Source organism: Oratosquilla oratoria, chromosome 13 (genome assembly GCF_046742065.1).
Source record: "Oratosquilla oratoria isolate Oo_2021 chromosome 13, ASM4674206v1, whole genome shotgun sequence".
Taxonomy (NCBI): Eukaryota; Metazoa; Arthropoda; class Malacostraca; order Stomatopoda; family Squillidae; genus Oratosquilla; species Oratosquilla oratoria.
The window spans coordinates 4546103-4564541 of NC_134789.1; the positions used below are offsets into that span (position 1 = coordinate 4546103).

General features: G+C 37.2%; 1 protein-coding gene across 1 annotated transcript in view; it reads left to right on the forward strand.

The window, feature by feature from the left end:
• The window catches only part of LOC143032302 (ubiquitin carboxyl-terminal hydrolase 48-like), a 66387-nt gene that overhangs the window by 36981 nt on the left and 10967 nt on the right, over positions 1-18439 (forward strand). Inside the window, exons 13-14 of the mRNA XM_076196797.1 lie at positions 10914-11586; positions 15326-15492. Coding sequence (XP_076052912.1) covers positions 10914-11586; positions 15326-15492 — 840 coding nt within the window. The remainder of the gene's footprint in view (positions 1-10913; positions 11587-15325; positions 15493-18439) is intronic.

The window sequence follows — 18439 nt, forward strand, 5'->3', positions numbered from 1 at the left end:
AGAGAATACTAGGTATAGAAATGAGGAAGAACCATCGAGACTGGACCTAATAATCACATCAGAACCCGAAATAGTGGACAAGATTGAATATAAGACACCAATAAGTAAAAGTGACCATATATTGGTTGAACTGGAACTAAATGAGGAAAAATACATGAAAAAAAATATAAATATATAGAAAGGGAAGATTAATGTACATACATATACCAAGGCTTTTTCCCCCTTACAAGGGGGGTAGCCAAAAAGAAAAAGGCATAAAATCATTCCCACCCATTCCATCCCTGAATGCACTCCACACCCCTCCACCCTCCCTCTTATCTTAGCACCTCCTGGATGACGGGTCATCCCTGCACCTTGTCCACTGCCCTGGGTCAGAAGCAGTGTCGCAAGACATAGCACATCCACAGCAAGGCCGCTTCATTAAATCGGCGACCCCCCCTCTCCGTCCCCTGTGGGGCTACAAGGAGAAGGATGCCTAGTCCCAATCCCCATCCCTTTCTTCTCGCCTCTTACGATCCAAGTGGGAATACTTGGTGGCAGTATTCTTTTCCCCCACCACAGGGAATTCCCCCATCACAGAAAAGGAATACTCAGAGAAATGGTACAGGACAGCAACAAGGGGTTGGAGGACAGCATAACGGAGGGACAGTCGTAGTATAAAAGTGTCATCATTTCTCTATGAACAGAGTTTTCCTCTATCATAGACAAAATGATGTGTGGCTCTGGTCCGTAGGGGTGCCCCATATAGACCCTAAGGTATCAACTGCATGCTACTTTGCCACAATAACAAGCAGCCAATACCCCAGACGGGGGAAGATTAATGTATGGATTTTTTTATTTATTTTATTTTTTTATTTTTTTTTTATATATATATATATATGAAATAAGAGAATTCTTTCAAAAAGACTGGGAAAGGATACACAAGGAGGAAACAACAGAAGAAGAGAAATGGACTATTATGACAAAAATTGATAAAGGAGTGGAAAAAGTATGTTCCAAGACAAAAACAAGAAAAAGGATATGTAAAGTGTTGGTTCAACAAAAGATGTAGGGAGTTATTAGACAAAAGGGATAAAGCTTGGATATAATGGAAAAAAGATAAAAGACCTGAAAAATGGAAAATATATACTAGTTATAGAAATGAATATGTACAAGTGTGCAGAGCAGAAAAGAGAAAGTATGAAAAAATGTCATAGAAAAATGTAAAGATCAACCAAAACTATTTTACAGATTTATAAACAACAAACTGAAAAACAAACAAGAATTAGAGAAATTAAGACAAGGAGGAGTTGAATACACAGAGGAAATAGAAATGGCAGAAATTATGAACAAGCATTTTAAATCGGTGTTTACGAGGGAGAACATACAACCTAGAGATATTGAGTGGGAGGAGAAAGTCCCCCCTATGAAAGAGATAGAAGTATCAAGAAATGAAATAATGAAACACTTGAGTAATCTCGATGTCAGAAAATCGCATGGACCAGATGAAATAGAATGGGAGGAGAAAGTCCCCCCTATGAAAGAGATAGAAGTAACAAGGAATGAAATAATGAATCACTTGAGTAACCTCGATGTCAGAAAATTGCATGGACCTGATGAAATGGCAAACTGGATTTTGAGAGAATGCAGGAATGAACTAACAGACAAAATACATAGTCTTATAATCAGTTCATTTGAAAGAAAGAAAAGTTCCAGAAGATTGGAAAAGAGCAAATATAGTAGTAATATATAAAGGGGGAAATAAGGAAGACCCTACCAACTATAGACCAGTCTCTCTTACAAGTACAAACATATTTATACCAAGGCTTTTTTCCCCCTTACAAGGGAGGTAGCCAAAAAGGAAAAGGCATAAAATCACTCCCACCCATTCCATCCCTAAATACACTCCACACCCCTCCACCCTCCCTCTTATCTTAGCACCTCCTGGATGACGGGCCATCCCTGCACCATGTCCACTGCCTTGGGTCAGAAGCAGTGTTGCAAGACACAGCACATCCAAAGCAAGGCCGCTTCATTAAATCGGCGACCCCCCCCTCTCCGTCTCCCCATGCATAAAAGAAGACGGGGAGAAATCCCTTCGGGCTGCGTCAAAATTTGCTTATACATACTACCTCACCCCCCATCTCATGCATTACAACATATAGCTAAAATTTGTGAAAGAATGATCAAAATTAGATGGTTAAGGCATTTGGAAAAAAACAACCCACTAAATCTAAGGCAATTTGGATTTAGACAAAGACGATCATGCGTCACAAACTTAATGTGTTTCTATTCAAGACTAATAGATGTAATACAAGAAAGAGATGGATGGGCTCATTGTGCATTTCTAGACCTGAAAAAAGCTTTTGATAAGGTGCCACACAAGAAATTGCTAAAGAAATTAGAAACTGCAGGAGGAATATAGGGCAAACTGCAGAAGTGGATGGAAGACTTCTTGCATGAAGGAAAAATGAGAGTGGTGATAAGAGACAAACACTAATTGGGATGAAGTGATTAGTGGAGTTCCAGAGGGAACAGTTCTGGTCCCAATAATGTTTGCTAAAGGATAAAGGAATTGAAAGTTGTATGAGCTTATTTGTGGACGATGCAAAATTGTTGAAAAAAGTGAACACTAGAAGATTGTGAGTCACTGCAGAGTGATCTCAATAAAGTATGGAAATGGAGTAGGAAATGGGAGATGGAATTCAATATGAAGAAGTGTAGTACAGACGCTCCTCTACTTACGTTCATTCGTTTTACATTTTTTCGATTTTACATTTGAACTAACTGTAAAAAAAAAAAATTGTAAACAAAAAAAAATTGAGTGAATTTTTTAGTTTAGCGCGCTCTCCGTAGTTCAACGATACTTGCAAATGATGCTGCGTTCATTTATCATATAAAGAGAGACTAGGAAAACTTGAGCTACAGACATTAGAGCAAAGAAGAGAGAGAGGAGACTTGATAACTATTTATAGAATCATGAAAGGCATAGAAATTATTGATAGAGAGGATCTAATAAAATGGGATACTAGAGATACAAGAGGACATGGAAAGAAAATCAAGAAAGGCAGTTATAGAAGAAACCTGAAAAAGAACAGCTTTCCCCACAGAGTAATAGACATTTGGAACAAGTTGGATGAGAACGTGGTGTGTGCAAAAACGATACACGAAATTAAAAACAGTCTAGATAAAATGAGATATGAAGACGGGACACCACGAGCATAGCTCCCCTTCCCATAAAATACAACTAGGTAAATACACACACACACACACATTACCAAAAAGAATATAAAAAAAATTGAATGAATCCAGAGAGCAGCCATGAAATGGGCCACAACACTCTCAAATCTGTCATATGAGGAGACTGGCTAAATTGAAATTACCAACTTTGAACCAAGGGCATGGTTCATTAAATCCCACGCTGCAAAGCCCTCTGTGAAGGGCACCGTCCTAACCTCCCGATAGGGGGGAGTGTGTGACGTTAAACCATATCACCAACTTTGGAACAAAGAAGAGAAAGAGGCGACCTGCTGACCATTTACAGAATCATGAAAGGTACAGAAGTCCTTGATAGAGAGGACTTACTAATTTTGAATAAGAGAAATACAGGGGGACATGATAAGAAACTCAAAAAGGATAGTTTTAAAAGAGACCTGAAATAAAGTTTTACATACAGAGTGGAACAAACTGAAACAAACTGGATAAAACAATAGTGTGTGCAAAAACTATACACGAATTTAAGAGCAAATTAGACACTGAGAGATACAAAGATGGGACACCATGAACATAGCTCTCCTTCCCATAAGATACAACTAGGTAAATACACACATACATGGTTTGATGGGACAGTGGTAGCATTTGGAATTGCTATTTCAGTGGTCGCTGTACTGTGAGCCAACACTCCAATTTTTGTGGGCAGGGAATCAGGGGTATGTGTGTAAGGTCACAGTATTACCCATAGATTGGTCATATATGAGCTCTGAGCTCTCATCTAGCAGGGTATACATACATACATATACCAAGGCTTTTTCCCCCTTACTAGGGAGGTAGCCAAAAGAGGAAAAGGCATAAAATCATTCCCACCCATTCCATCCCTGATAACACTCCACACCCCTCCACCCTCCCTCCTATCTTAGCACCTCCTAGATGACGGGTCATCCCTGCACCCTGTCCACTGCCCTGGGTCAGAAGCAGTGTCGCAAGACACAGCACATCCAAAGCAAGGCCGCTTCATTAAATCGGCGACCCCCCCTCTCCGTCCCCCCATATAAAGGAGAGGACGGGGAGAAATCCCTTCGGGCTGCGTCAAAATTTTGCTCACACACACTACCACACCCCCCATCCCCCCGTCCATTCCACCTCATACATCACAACATCTTCCATATACAACCATTCTCCATTCACCCCTATCTTCTGTCCTCTCCCGTCCTTCCTCAACAGACATTCCCCTCTTCCCCAAAGCCCCCTTCACCCCATCCATCCATCTCATCCTAGGACGTCCCCTCATGTTCACTCCCTCCACATCTGCCTTCCATACCTCTTTTACTAGTCTTTCTTCACTCATTCTTTCCATGTGTCCAAACCATCCTAATACTCTTTCATCAACCCTATCTCCCAACTCCCTTTCCACCCCTGTTCTCCTCCTCACCTCCTCATTTCTCACTCTATCAAACCTAGTAACCCCCATCATACTTCTCAGACACTTCATCTCAAACACATTCAAACTCCTTCTCTCTTCCTCTCTTATGTTCCATGTTTCTGCTCCATACAGTGCTGTTGGCACAATCACTCCTTCATACAGTCTCCTCTTAGCATCCATTCCCAAATGTCTATTCCTCATTACACTTTTTAATCCACCAAGGCATTTACTCGCTTCTCTCAATCTACATTCTACCTCCACCTTTACTCCACCTTTTCCTGCCACATTTGCACCCAAATATCTAAAACTATCCACTTCCTCCAGTTGCTCTCCCTTAATGCTCACTTCCAGATTACTGCCACTTTCACCCCTTGTACATCTCATCACCTTACTTTTACCCACATTTATCTTTAGCTTTCTTCTATCACACACTCTCCCAAACTCTGTCACCAACTTCCTCAATCCCTTCCCCGATCCTGCCACAAGCGCAGTGTCGTCCGCAAACAACAGCTGGCTCACCTCCCACTTTTCTCCATTTTCTTTAACCATCTCCAATCCCTGACCCACTACCCTTGCATTTACCTCTCGCACCACCCCATCCATGTATAAGTTGAACAGCCAGGGTGACATAACGCATCCTTGACGAAGTCCCACCTTTACCTCGAACCACTCACTCTCTCCATTTCTAATCCTGACACAAGCTCTACAACTCTCATAAAAACTCTTGACAGCTCCTAGAAGCTTTCCTCCTATCCCGTATATCCGCATAACCTCCCACAGTGCCTTTCTGTCTACCCTGTTGTAAGCCTTTTCCAGATCCATAAAGGCCCAAAAAACATCCTTCCCCTTTCTCACATATCTGTCTTACCACAAAGATCTGATCTACACAACCTCTACCTGTCCTAAATCCACACTGTTCCTCACCAATTACTCCCTCTGTTCCTCTCCTAATCCTCTCAATCAAGATCCTCCCATAAGCCTTCCCAACTACACTTAACAAGCTAATCCCTCTGAAACTACTACATTCACACTTGTCCCCCTTTCCCTTGTAAAGTGGAACTATACAAGCACTCCTCCAGTCCTCCGGTACTCTACCTTCTCTCTAGCAATGATTGAATAACCTCACCAACCAGTCCACCATCACTGTACCTCCTTTTTTAAGACATTCTGCATGGCATCCATCCAGACCAGATGCCTTACCTGCTTTCATCATCTTAACTGCTGCCTTCACTTCATCCTTCCTTATTTCTCCTCCATTTTCCTCATTCATCACGGTCATTTTCTTAGCATTTCCCACTGCAGCTATCTTTCCCTCCCTATCCTCCTTCACATTTAGCAACTCCCTAAAATATTCTGCCCATCTTCCCCTTACTGCCTTCTCCATTATCATCTCTCCATCTGCACCTTTTACCCTTTCTTCTCTACTTGATTCGCCTCCTCTTCCTCTCTTCATTTCTTTCCAAAACATCTTTTTATTACTTTCAAAATTTCTGTCATACTCTTACCCCATTTTACATCTGCTCTCCTCTGTGCCTCCTTTACCTTTTTCTTTACTTCTCTTTTCTTTTCTTTGTACGTAGGGAGGTGCTTACAGTGAACTCTTTAAATGAAGAGGAAAAGGAGAAGGAGTACAAGAAGAAGCTGAAGGAGGAGTGGGAGGGAGTGAAGGATAGAGTGGAGGTAGGTGTGGAGGAGGAATGGGGATGGTTCAAGGAGGGAGTCACAAAGTGTGCAAAGATGGTGTGTGGAACAAGAAGGACAAGAGGAAATAGAAGGAAGGGTAGTTAATGGTGGGATGAGGAAATGAAGAAGGTTGTAGAAGAGAAGAAGCGAGCTTACACAGATTGGTTACAAAATAGGACGAGGGAGTCATATGAGACGTACAAAATCTGGGAGGGTAATAGCTGTTATAAAAGTGGCAGCGAAGTTTGTACTCCGGAGTTATCCAAGAATTTCGAGGATCACAACGACAAGGAATTACCTGTGTTGTATTCATAAGGAAGGGGAAAGCTCGTGGTGTAGGTGATGAAAAAGGATAAGGGGAGGGATTACTGAGGAAAATGGAAGGAAATGAGGAAGGGGAAGACTGGGTCCAGGAAACCAGGCGCCATGTCAACAAATGGCGACCGGATGATAATGAAGACGAAGGGATTAGCAAAAATGTAAAGATTAGAAATATAGATAAGTGCAGTGCAATTGAAGGTGAAGATAACTATTTCCATGGATTTAATGAGGGAGTAAATGACAACCTCCCCCAACTAGTAAATTTTGAGGAGAAACTAAAAGAAATTAATGAAAATTGGGAAGCTAAGTTTAACCAAATAAAGTTAATTACTCAAAGAGTTAATAAGCTGGAAGAATTAAAGAAGGAGAACCAAAACCTAACTAAAGAAATAGTAGAATTAAAAAGACAGTTAAGAGAAGTAAAGGAAGAGAATGAGGAATTAAAGAGGAGTAATAAAGAGAATAAAGAGTCCATAGCAAAAGAGGTAAGTGGTTGGAAGAAAGTACAAGAGAACAATAAAATTGAATTTAGAGGTATAATGAAACAGCAGATGAAAGAACAAACTGAAAACACAGTTATTAAAGTGATGAGGGAGAAGAATATAAAAGAGACTTAGCAGATAAAAAGAAATGTATAATTATATTAGGGATGGAAGAGAAGTATAATCTAAATAGGACTACAAGAATAAAGGAGGAAAAGGAAAAAGTAAATAATATATTAGAAGTAGTTCAAGAAGATGAACCAGAAATAGGGAAACAAATAGAAGAAATGTATAGGCTTGGGAAATACAATACAGATAAGACCAGACCAATTAAGGTTAAATTCAGGTCACAAACGACAGCAGAGAATATCTTAGCAAAAACAGGGAAACTAGCAGACAGTGAGCAATATAAAAAGAGAAATGAATAAAGAGAAAAGAGGATGAGAAGACAAAAAGACTAGAAGCTAAAAAAAAAACCAAGAAAACAGAGACAGAAAAAGAGAAATTTTATTGGAGAGTAGTGAATATCAAAGTGAAGAAATGGTTCATAGCAGAGGAAAACAGAAGGGAAACAGAAAACACAATGGAAGTAGCAGAAAATTAAAAGTGTCTCACACAAATATAGATGAATTAATAACAGGCTTGAACGAACAGAATGATTATCTGAAGGAAAAAGAACCAGACATAATGGGAATTGTGGAAACAAAATTGAAAGGTCCACTACCACCCAACAGTGTAGGACATGGTGATTATAATTACTGGATTAGAAACAGAGAGGTAAAACAAGTTATGTTCCTGACTAAGAAGGATATAAATTTTAGGAATGTCATATGGAAAGAATAGAGTAGAGATGATTATGATGGGAGTGGAGGACAGGGACGGGAAGAGCAGGAAGTTTGTAGTAAATTAGGTGCCTCCTAAAACGGCCTCGTGGGAAGAGAGAGAACACAAAAGTATGTTAGAAGACACAAGGATAACACTAAATAAGATAATGGAAGATGGAGGAATAGTTATAATGGGTGACTTTAATTGTAAAGAAATCTGCTGGGAAGAGATGACAGTGAAGGGTGGAGATGACCTATGGGGAAATGTACTACTTGATATGATTATAGAACATACAATGATGCAATGGATACAAGAGAATACTAGGTATAGAAATAAGGAAGAACCATGGAGACTGGACCTAATAATAATTGTAAAGAAGTCTGCTGGGAAGAGATGACAGTGAAGGGTGGAGATGACCTATGGGGAAATGTACTACTTGATATGATTATAGAATATAAAATGATGCAATGGATACAAGAGAATACTAGGTATAGAAATGAGGAAGAACCATGGAGACTGGACCTAATAATCACATCAGAACCTGAAATAGTGGACAAGATTAAACTAAATGAGGAAAAATACATGAAAAAAAAAATGAACAATATAGAAAGGGAAGATTGATGTATGAAAAAACAAATTTTGATAAGTTAAGAGAATTCTTTCAAAAAGCAGACTGGGAAAGAATACACAAGGAGGAAACAACAGTAGAAGAGAAATGGAATATTTTGACAAGAATTTATAAAGAAAGAGTGGAAAAGTATGTCCCAAGACAAAAGCAAGAAAAAGAATATGTAAAGTGCTGGTACAACAAAAGATGTTGGGAGTTAAAAGACAAAAGAGATAAAGCTTGGATGAAATGGAAAAAAGACAAAAGACCTGAAAATGGAAAATATATTCTAGTTATAGAAATGAATATGTACAAGTGTGCAGAGAAGAAAAGAGAAAATATGAAAAAGATGTCATAGAAAAATGTAAAGATCAACCAAAACTATTTTACAGATATGTAAATAACAAACTGAAAAACAAACAAGAATTAGAGAAACTACGGCAAGGAGTTGAATACACAGAGGAAATAGAAATGGCAGAAATTATGAACAAGCATTTTAAATCAGTGTTTACAAGGGAGAACATGCAACCTAGAGATATAGAATGGGAGGAGAAAGTCCTCCCTATGAAAGAGATAGAAGTATCAAGAAATGAAATAATGAAACACTTGAGTAATCTCGATGTCAGAAAATCGCATGGACCAGATGAAATAGCAAACTAGATTTTGAGAGAATGCAGGAATGAACTAACAGACAAAATACATAGCCTAATAAACAGTTCATTGAAAGAAGGAAAAGTTCTAAAAGATTTGAAAAGAGCAAATATAGTACCAATATATAAAGGGGGAAATGAAGAAGACTCCCACTAACTATAGACCGGTCTCTCTAACAAGTACGATAGCAAAAATTTGTGAAAGAATGATCAAAATTAGATGGGTAAGGCATTTGGAAAAAACAATGCACTAAATCCAAGGCAATTTGGATTCAGACAAGGACAATCATGCGTCACAAACTTAATGTATTTCTATTCAAGGCTAATAGATGTAATACAAGAGAGATGGATGGGCTCATTGTGCATTTCTAGACCTGAAAAAAGCTTTTGATAAAGTGCCACATAAGAAGTTGCTTAAGAAATTAGAAACTGCAAGAGGAATACAGGACAAACTGCTGAAGTGGATGGAAGACTTCTTGCATGAAAGAACAATGAGAGTGGCAATAAGAGACAAACACTCTAATTGGGATGAAGTGATAAATGGTGTTCCACAAGGAACAGTTCTGACCCCAATTATGTTTGCTATATATATGAATGATATGGATAAAGGAATTGAAAGTTATATGAGCTTCCTTGTGGAGGATGCAAAATTGTTGAAAAAAGTGAACACTGAAGAAGATTGTGAGTCACTACAGAGTGATCTCAATAAAGTATGGGGATGGAGTAGGAAGTGGGAGATGGAATTCAATATTAAGAAGTGTAGTATAATGGAATTTGGAAAAAACAAAAAAAGAATAATGGGATCATAAATTGGGAGAAGAAGAAATAAAAAAAGTAGAAAATGAGAAAGACCTAGGAGTCATTATTATGAATAATATGTCCCCTGAGAAACATATAAACAAGATTTTTGGAGAAACTTACAATTTAATAAGAACAATCAAAGTGGCATTTACATACCTGAATGAAGAAATGGTGAAGAAAATACTAGTCACTTTGATAAGACCAAGATTGGAATATGCAGCGACAATGTGGTCACCAGGTACAAAAAAATATATAACAAAACTTGAAAGAATACAAAGAGCAATTACAAAATTGGCACCAACACACTCAGAACTATCATATGAAGAGAGACTAGGAAAACTTGAGCTACAGACATTAGAGCAAAGAAGAGAGAGGAGATTTGATAACTATTTATAGAATCCTGAAAGGCATAGAAAGTATTGATAGGATCTAATAAAATGGGATAGTAGAAATACAAGAGGACACGGAAAGAGAATCAAGAAAGACAGTTATAGAAGAGATCTGAAAAAGAACAGCTTTCCCCACAGAGTAATAGTCATTTGGAACAAGTTAGATGAGAAAGTGGTGTGTACAAAAACAATACAAAAATTTAAAAACAGTCTAGATAAAATGAGATATGAAGATGGGACACCACAAGCATAGCTCCCCTTCCAGTAAAATATAACTATGTAAATACACACAATATTTCATTATGGACAAATATGATTTTGTGAATTTAGAGGTAAAGTAGTGGGTGATTTATATATATATATATATATATATATATATATATATATATATATATATATATATATATATATATATTATTAATTTATTTGTTTATTTATTTATTTTTAACCTTTAGCCTAGATTGAGTGCAGTAGTTGCATTGAATAATCAATATTTTCTTTTGAATTGACTTACCTTTTTTTGTTTTTCTTGCACAGGCCATCAGTATTGATTGGAAGTGACACATTAGAAAATTGGCCCAGGTTTGCCTTAAAGGCTTATGTGAAGGAAAATGGACTTGATTCTTATGATGTAGAAAGTGACATTGATGGAACTAGAGAAGGAGATACAGGTGATGTTGGAAGTGCACCCACTGATGCCAAAAGTGACCAAGCTTATGACTTAGTAACTAGTGGAGAACACATAGCTAGTAGTGATGCATATTTGTGTAAAACTAATGTTATTGCCTCCACTGCTGGTGATAGTGAAAGAAATGGTATGGACAGTGGACCAAGTGATAATGTACCTGAAACAAAAAATAGCAATGGATTTTATAAAAATAGAGATAGTAGTGAAGGTATGGTTATAAGTTCAAATGAGTTGGAAAAAGACAGTAATAATGCCAAAGTTACACCTTCTTTAAGTACTAAATCCATATCAAAGAATGAAGATGTTAAATCTTGTAGTGAAGAAAAGAAGAAAGACACAAATAGTGAAGAAGTTGAAGTTTTATTTAATCAAGAACTTGTGTGTGAACATGGTTTAAGATCACCAAAGGTTTCATCCTGTTTTGTGCCGGAAGATATTGCTAATCAGATAATGGAGCTTTGCAAGAATTCGTTGCATCCTGCTATGTTAGCAAAAGATTTTGACAACTGCACGACATGTGAAGTAAGTAATAGATCAAATTCCATTTTGTTAGTTGAGTTTGACCTGTTTTGTCATATATAATGCCTATATTGTATCAATATTGTATTGGGTAGACCAAGAATGAGATTGATTGACAAGGTGAAGGGGGCTTTGATTAAAAGAGAAATGTCTGTTGAGCAGGGAAGGAAGAAGAAAAGAGATAGGATTGATTTGAGAATGGTTGTGAATGGAATATAAATTCACATGGCCTGAAGGGATTTTTCCTAATCTCAGTTTTTACATGAGAGGGATGAGGGAGGGTTGCCATGTAAATGAAACTGCTGGCCTTGCTGGGGATGTGCTGTGTCTTACTGCATTGCTTCTGACTTGGGCAGTGGGCTAAGAAAAAGGGAAATGATTGACAGATGGGAGTGGGGTGGGGGCATGCCTTGGCTGGCTATCTCTCTTATAAGGGGGAAGAACCTTATTGGTATATACAAAGACTGATAGATGTATCAGAGTACTGCATCAATATTGATACTGAATATATAATGTATTAAGCCATCCCCCTTATAAGGGGAATGGGCCTTTTGGTATATATATATATATATATATATATATATATATATATATATATATATATATATATATATATATATATATATGTATATACCGTTTATATATATACAAGTAACCACTATGAAAATAAGAATTTGGTAACTTAGTTACCAAGATCTCATTATCCTAATGATTACTTGCATATTTTATGAATTACGGGTTGTTTGTGATTTCTTTGCATATGTATATTTACATATATGTATATATATATATATATATATATATATATATTACATATATATGTATACATATGTATACATATATATATATCCCATCAGATCTCGCCCAACATGATTTCACCATGCACGAAATTTCATGTTTACACCAATAGGTACTGTATATCCCAGCATTTGCCAAACATGACCATGATTCATGATAGCATGATTTCAATAGCCTGCTGGTTCATATTGTGCACCAATGTCTGGAGTGAATCTGGGAACCTAACCTATTTTTTCCTATAACACCTGTTATTTGCCCAATATGAATTTCGTCCTGCTAAGGAACCTAACACTCGTGTTAAGCGAGCTCTGACTGTATGTGTATATATATATATATATATATATATATATATATATTTATTAATAGTATATATGAGAAGGAGATTTTCTCTTATGCAGACCTCATTGAAAGTGATGGCTAGTTATGCACCTATTATGTTCTTAAGAGTATTTTCCATATGTCTTACTGTGGACTTGTTTTCCTATGAAAGGAGGTTTATGACTTCACAATAGGTAATCATTATGTTTAGATTGCTATTTTGGGTACAAGACCCTTCTTCAGTAGCTTGGGATATTATTACCTTTTGGTTAGGGAAGACTGTTCCATTCTTCTGAACATTTCTCTCTAACCACAAAGAATATCCAAAGCTACTGAAGAAAGTCTTGTACCTGAAATTGCCATCTAACTATAATGACTACCTATTGTGAAGTCATAGACCTCCTTTCAAAGGAAAACAAGTCTATAGTAAGACATATGGAAAATACATACATATACCAAAGGCTTTTTCCCCCTTACAAGGGAGGTAGCCAAAAAACAAAGGCATAAAAACCATTCCCACCCATTCCATCCCTAATACACTCCATTCCCCTCCACCCTCTACCCTCCCTCTTATCTTGGCACCTCCTGAATGACAGGTCATCTCTGCATCTTGTCCACTGCCCTGGGTCAGAAGCAGTGTCGCAAGACACAGCAAGGCTGCTTCATTAAATCGGCGACCCCCCTCTCCATCCCCCCATACAGAAAAGGAGAAGACGGGGAGAAATCCCTTCGGGCTGCATAAATTTTTTCTCACACATACTACCTAACCCCCCCATCCCCCACCCATTCCACCTCATGCATCACAACATCCATATACAACCATTCTCCATTGTGTGTATATATATATATATATATATGGATGAATGGTTTAGACAGATGAGAGTGTGGGTGGAGGAAGAATAAGCAAAGATGGGCTGGAACTCCTTTATTGCTTATATGTTTCAACCGACTCGGTCTTCTTCAGTAAACTGTCTACAAACGGCTTGAACCTTACAGTTATACACTTGCTGCTGGTTGTCTGGGGATTCCCTTTTCCGTACCTTGTTTACCAATCGTATTTATTATCAATTTACTTGCTGCCTTCAATAAACAAACGAAACCTTCCCTGTCATTGTTATTTTCATAAGAATTAATATAGGCAGCTTCAACAGTCTTCCTCATGTCTCATTTTTAATCTCATGTGTAGGACCTCGACCCCATCCCAGTGGGACAAATGTCCAGATTGGTCAGCGTGCTGAATGAGTGAGTTAGATGTCCTGTGTGACCTCAAGTCTCATTTGTGCTCGGCTATGCACAAACGAGATTGGTAAACATATACATGGTACGGGAAAGGGAATCCCCAGACAGCCAGCGGGATGATCTGTCCGTGTCCCCGTCTTCGAGTGTATAATTGTAAGGTTCAAGCAGTTTGTAGACAGCTTACTGAAGAAGACCGAGTTGGTCGAAACGTATAAGCAATAAAGGAGTTCCAGCCCATCTTCGCTTATTCTTTCACCCACACACACATATACATATATGGCCCAGGACATTAAACACCACCAATTCCTAGATTAGGTTTATGTCCTGGGCTGCATAAGTGTTGGTTGGCAAGTGTTGGATTAAGAGACCTAGGTATGTGTATGTGTGTACATATATATATATATATATATATATATATATGTATACACATATATACAGGTAAACGTCGACTTACGATGGCCGCGACTTACGATATTTATTGTAGTCGTATATTTTATGATGCGAGTATTATTACGTCACGTCGTATTACATATTATAGTGTTTGAATATGGTAAAAAGGATAAAAATAATTAAATAAACTACTGTACATGTTTAATAGGCTATATTCAGTATCTCTGGTGGTTAATATACAGGTAGGCTAGGTACAGTGACCACTACCTGTATATATATATATATATATGTATACACATACCACAAGTAATACTACAGTCAGACCAGAAGAAAAAACTGGAAACAGAGTCTACATATTTTGACTGCTAACTGCAGTCCTCTTCAGTAGTTAAGAGTAGGAGGAAAATAGTAAACTTACAAAAAAAGAACTGGGGAAGGAACACAGACAACTACCCTTACTCACCAGTGACTTGGTAAACATGTGATGTGGGGTCAGGGAGAAGATGCCTGTTGACGATGTTTATGATCATAAGTCGGGATATGATATTCAGAGACCACTACCCCTTTGATATACTCATGTTAGGATAATATTCTGTTAGCATGGATTCAACCATCTTCCTCCTGAACCCCACAACCAGATTATAAGGTCTGACTGTGATATTAATTGTGATTTATAAATGTGTTACTACATTTTTCATCAGTGATATATATATATATATATATATATAATATATATATATGTATATATATACATATATATGTATATCTATATACATATACATATATAGTGGATGGGAGGGGAATGAATGGGCATAGGTACATGCCTATGACTTTGGCTACCTCCCTTATATGGGGGAAAAAGCTCTTGGTATATATATAAACAAACATACATATAGATAAATATATACATATATAGATTTATATATATGTGTGTGCATGCATGATCATATCTTGACTAACATTATGGATATATTTTTCTTTTTCCTTCATCACAAAGGCAAAGTTGGATAAATCAATGGGTGTTTGCCAAGCAGGCATACGGCTAAAAAAAGAATTAGCACTCCTAATTCAAGAGAAGAAGCGACCTCATCCCACCCGTGATGTTGGCTCTACTATCTATGTCATCTCAAGAGAATTTTTCTATGACTTCAAAAGTTTTCTCAGGTAATTCAGTATTTTTGTAGTTCATTGTATTGCTTTATTACATTCTTTTTTTCCCATAGAGGTCATAAGTTAACTCTTTCACAGCAGAATGAAATCACATGGGACCAGCTTGAGTAAATTAATAAAATTGTAAAATGCAGTGAAGATATGTCATCCTTCTTATCCATTCACAGTCTCCTTTTTATTCACCTCAGTATTCTCTGATCTATTCCACCTCCACTTTGCTTCACCTTCACATCTCTTGTTCTGTCCATTTTTGTAACATGTTTTTCTCAAATATTTTATCTTAAAAACATTGTTTCTTTCTCTATTTCACTCTCTTACATTTCAAGTGTGCTCCATACAGAGGCACGGGTACAGCCACTCCTCCATTCAATATTCTCTTTGCATTCATCCCCAGATACCTACTTCTCATATAACAGTACTCAGACATGTACTTGCCTCCTGTATACCTACTTTTATACACTGAATATAGGTATATACTTGTATACACTTCCACGTCCATTCATCATTTCACCACTACATGTGACCCTAGTATTTAAAATTCTCCATTTCTGCAAACCTCCCAAGTATACAAGTATATACTTCTATACACTTCCACATCCATACATCTATTCACCACCACATGTGACTCCAAATACTTAAAATTCTTCAATTCCTCAAGCCTCCCTTCCTTCACACTCACATTCAACTCCATGTACATCTCATCACTTCACTTTTGCCCATATTCAATCATAACTTTCTTCTTTCACTTACACTGCCAAACTTGACTGTTTCAATCTTTTCTCATAGTCATCCAGAAATGCAGTGTCTTCTGCAAATAACAACTGGTTCATTTCCCATTTCCTTCCATCCTCACATACCATTCCTAAACCTCTACCTAGCACTCATGCATCTCTGCCACTATCATCCTGTACATACACATTTAACAACCTTGGTGACATCATGTAATCCTGATACAGCCTTGCATCCTTTTAGTATTAGGAAGGGAGCAGTCACTGTTTATGTAAAAAAGTGGAGGAAATAGACAAAGTTTATAGATTTTGGGCATGCTTTGGAGACCAAATGGGAACCCTTCAGGGCTGCACCTCCAGATGGAGGTCAGGGTATTGATGTATTTTGAAGAAGGACATTGGGAAGATGGTTTTCTCTGATGTCCATTAAGCCCATCACTTGCTAGTGTTTGTTTTTGGTCCATCTACAACCAACAATTGTTTGGAGGGCTGATTGCGCGATCTTTTGATTTCAAAAGTCCATCACGCATTAACAAGCTATATAAATCGTTAGTTCGTCCACATTTGGAATATGCTGTTTCCGTATGGTCACCGAATCTCATTAAAGACATTGACAGACTGGAAAAAGTACAACGGCGAGCTACAAAACTGATTCCAAATATCAAAAATAAATCATACGAAAATCGACTAAAACATATGAATCTGTTTTCCCTAAAAAAGTGTAGACTCAGAGGTGACTTGATACAGGTCTTTAAAATTCTAAAGGGAATTGACAACATCAAAAGTGATAAAAAAATTTCACATTGAATGAGAATCAGACAAGAAACAATGGTCTCAAACTGTCCGGAAATAGATTCAATTTGGAAGTAGGTAGAAACAACTTTGCCAACCGTGTAGTTAATGAATGGAATAAACTTGCTGCACAGGTAGTGCAATGTAGTTCAGTTTGAAGCTTTAAGAATCATTTAGATAAACACCTAAGCAAGATGCTGTAATGATTTTAATTTATTTTATATTATTTGTTTTTGTTTTGTTATCATTTGTCTGTTTGATTTTCATTTATTATTAGTTATATGTCAATTTATTATTATTTACTATTTACCTGTTTGTTTATTATTTGAATATACCTATGCATTTATTTATGTATTTTATTTGTTATTTACATTATTATAGTTTTTATTTTTTATTATATTATTATGATTTTTTTTTTTGCATCTGACCTAGATATGGACCAAAAGGTCTCCTGTCGGCATGCTCCGCCTTTGTAATCCTTTGTAAATTAGCCAATGAGCTACATGACACCAAATGTTTTCCTCTGTGTGGGATGCATATATTAAGTGAGGCATAGTTTGATGATTTATTTTCAGATTGTTGTTAATGAGAAGGAAAACACGATATTCTTTCTCAAGAAGTTGTTAAGTTGTATATGAGTATTTGAACAATAATTTATTATTATTTTTATTATTATTATTATTATTATTATTATTATTATTATTATTTTTATTATTCTAGCTGATACTTTAGCGACTATATGGGGCACCCCTACACACCAGAGCCACACATCATTTTGTATATGTTATAGGAAATCTCTGTTCATAGAGAAATTATGCTATATTATTGTACTTCAATTGTCCCTTCATTATGCTATATCCCCCCTCATAATACTGTCCTGTACCACTTCTTTGAGTATATATTTCCATCTTCACCTCTGTCCCCTGTGGTAGGGTCTTTGAATGTGTGTGTGTTTGTATTACAAATGAGAATAAAAGTGAAGAGGTAGGCATTATGTTCGTGAGAAGGAAGATGGATGTGTTATCATTAAGTGAAACTAAGTTAAAAAGGAGGGGTGAGTTTGAGTTTGGGAATGTAGTGGGGAAGGTGTTGGGAGTGAGGAGAGGACAAGGGGGGAATGGGGTAGTTCTACTAGTAAGTGAGGAGATAGGTAAGCATATGGTGGAGTGGAAGGAGTATTCTTTAAGGTTAATGTGGATGAAGGTGAAACTGGGAAGGCAGATGTGGGACTTTATAAGTGCATATGGTCCTGGTAGTGAGAAGAATGTAGAGGAAAGGGAGGTGTTTTGGATAGATTTAAATGAGTGCATAGAGAGTTTTGGGAGGAATGTCAATATAGTGGTATTGGGATATCTTAATATTTGGGTAGGGGATGAACCAATAGATGAAGTGGTTGGGAACTGTGGAGTGCCAGGTAAAAA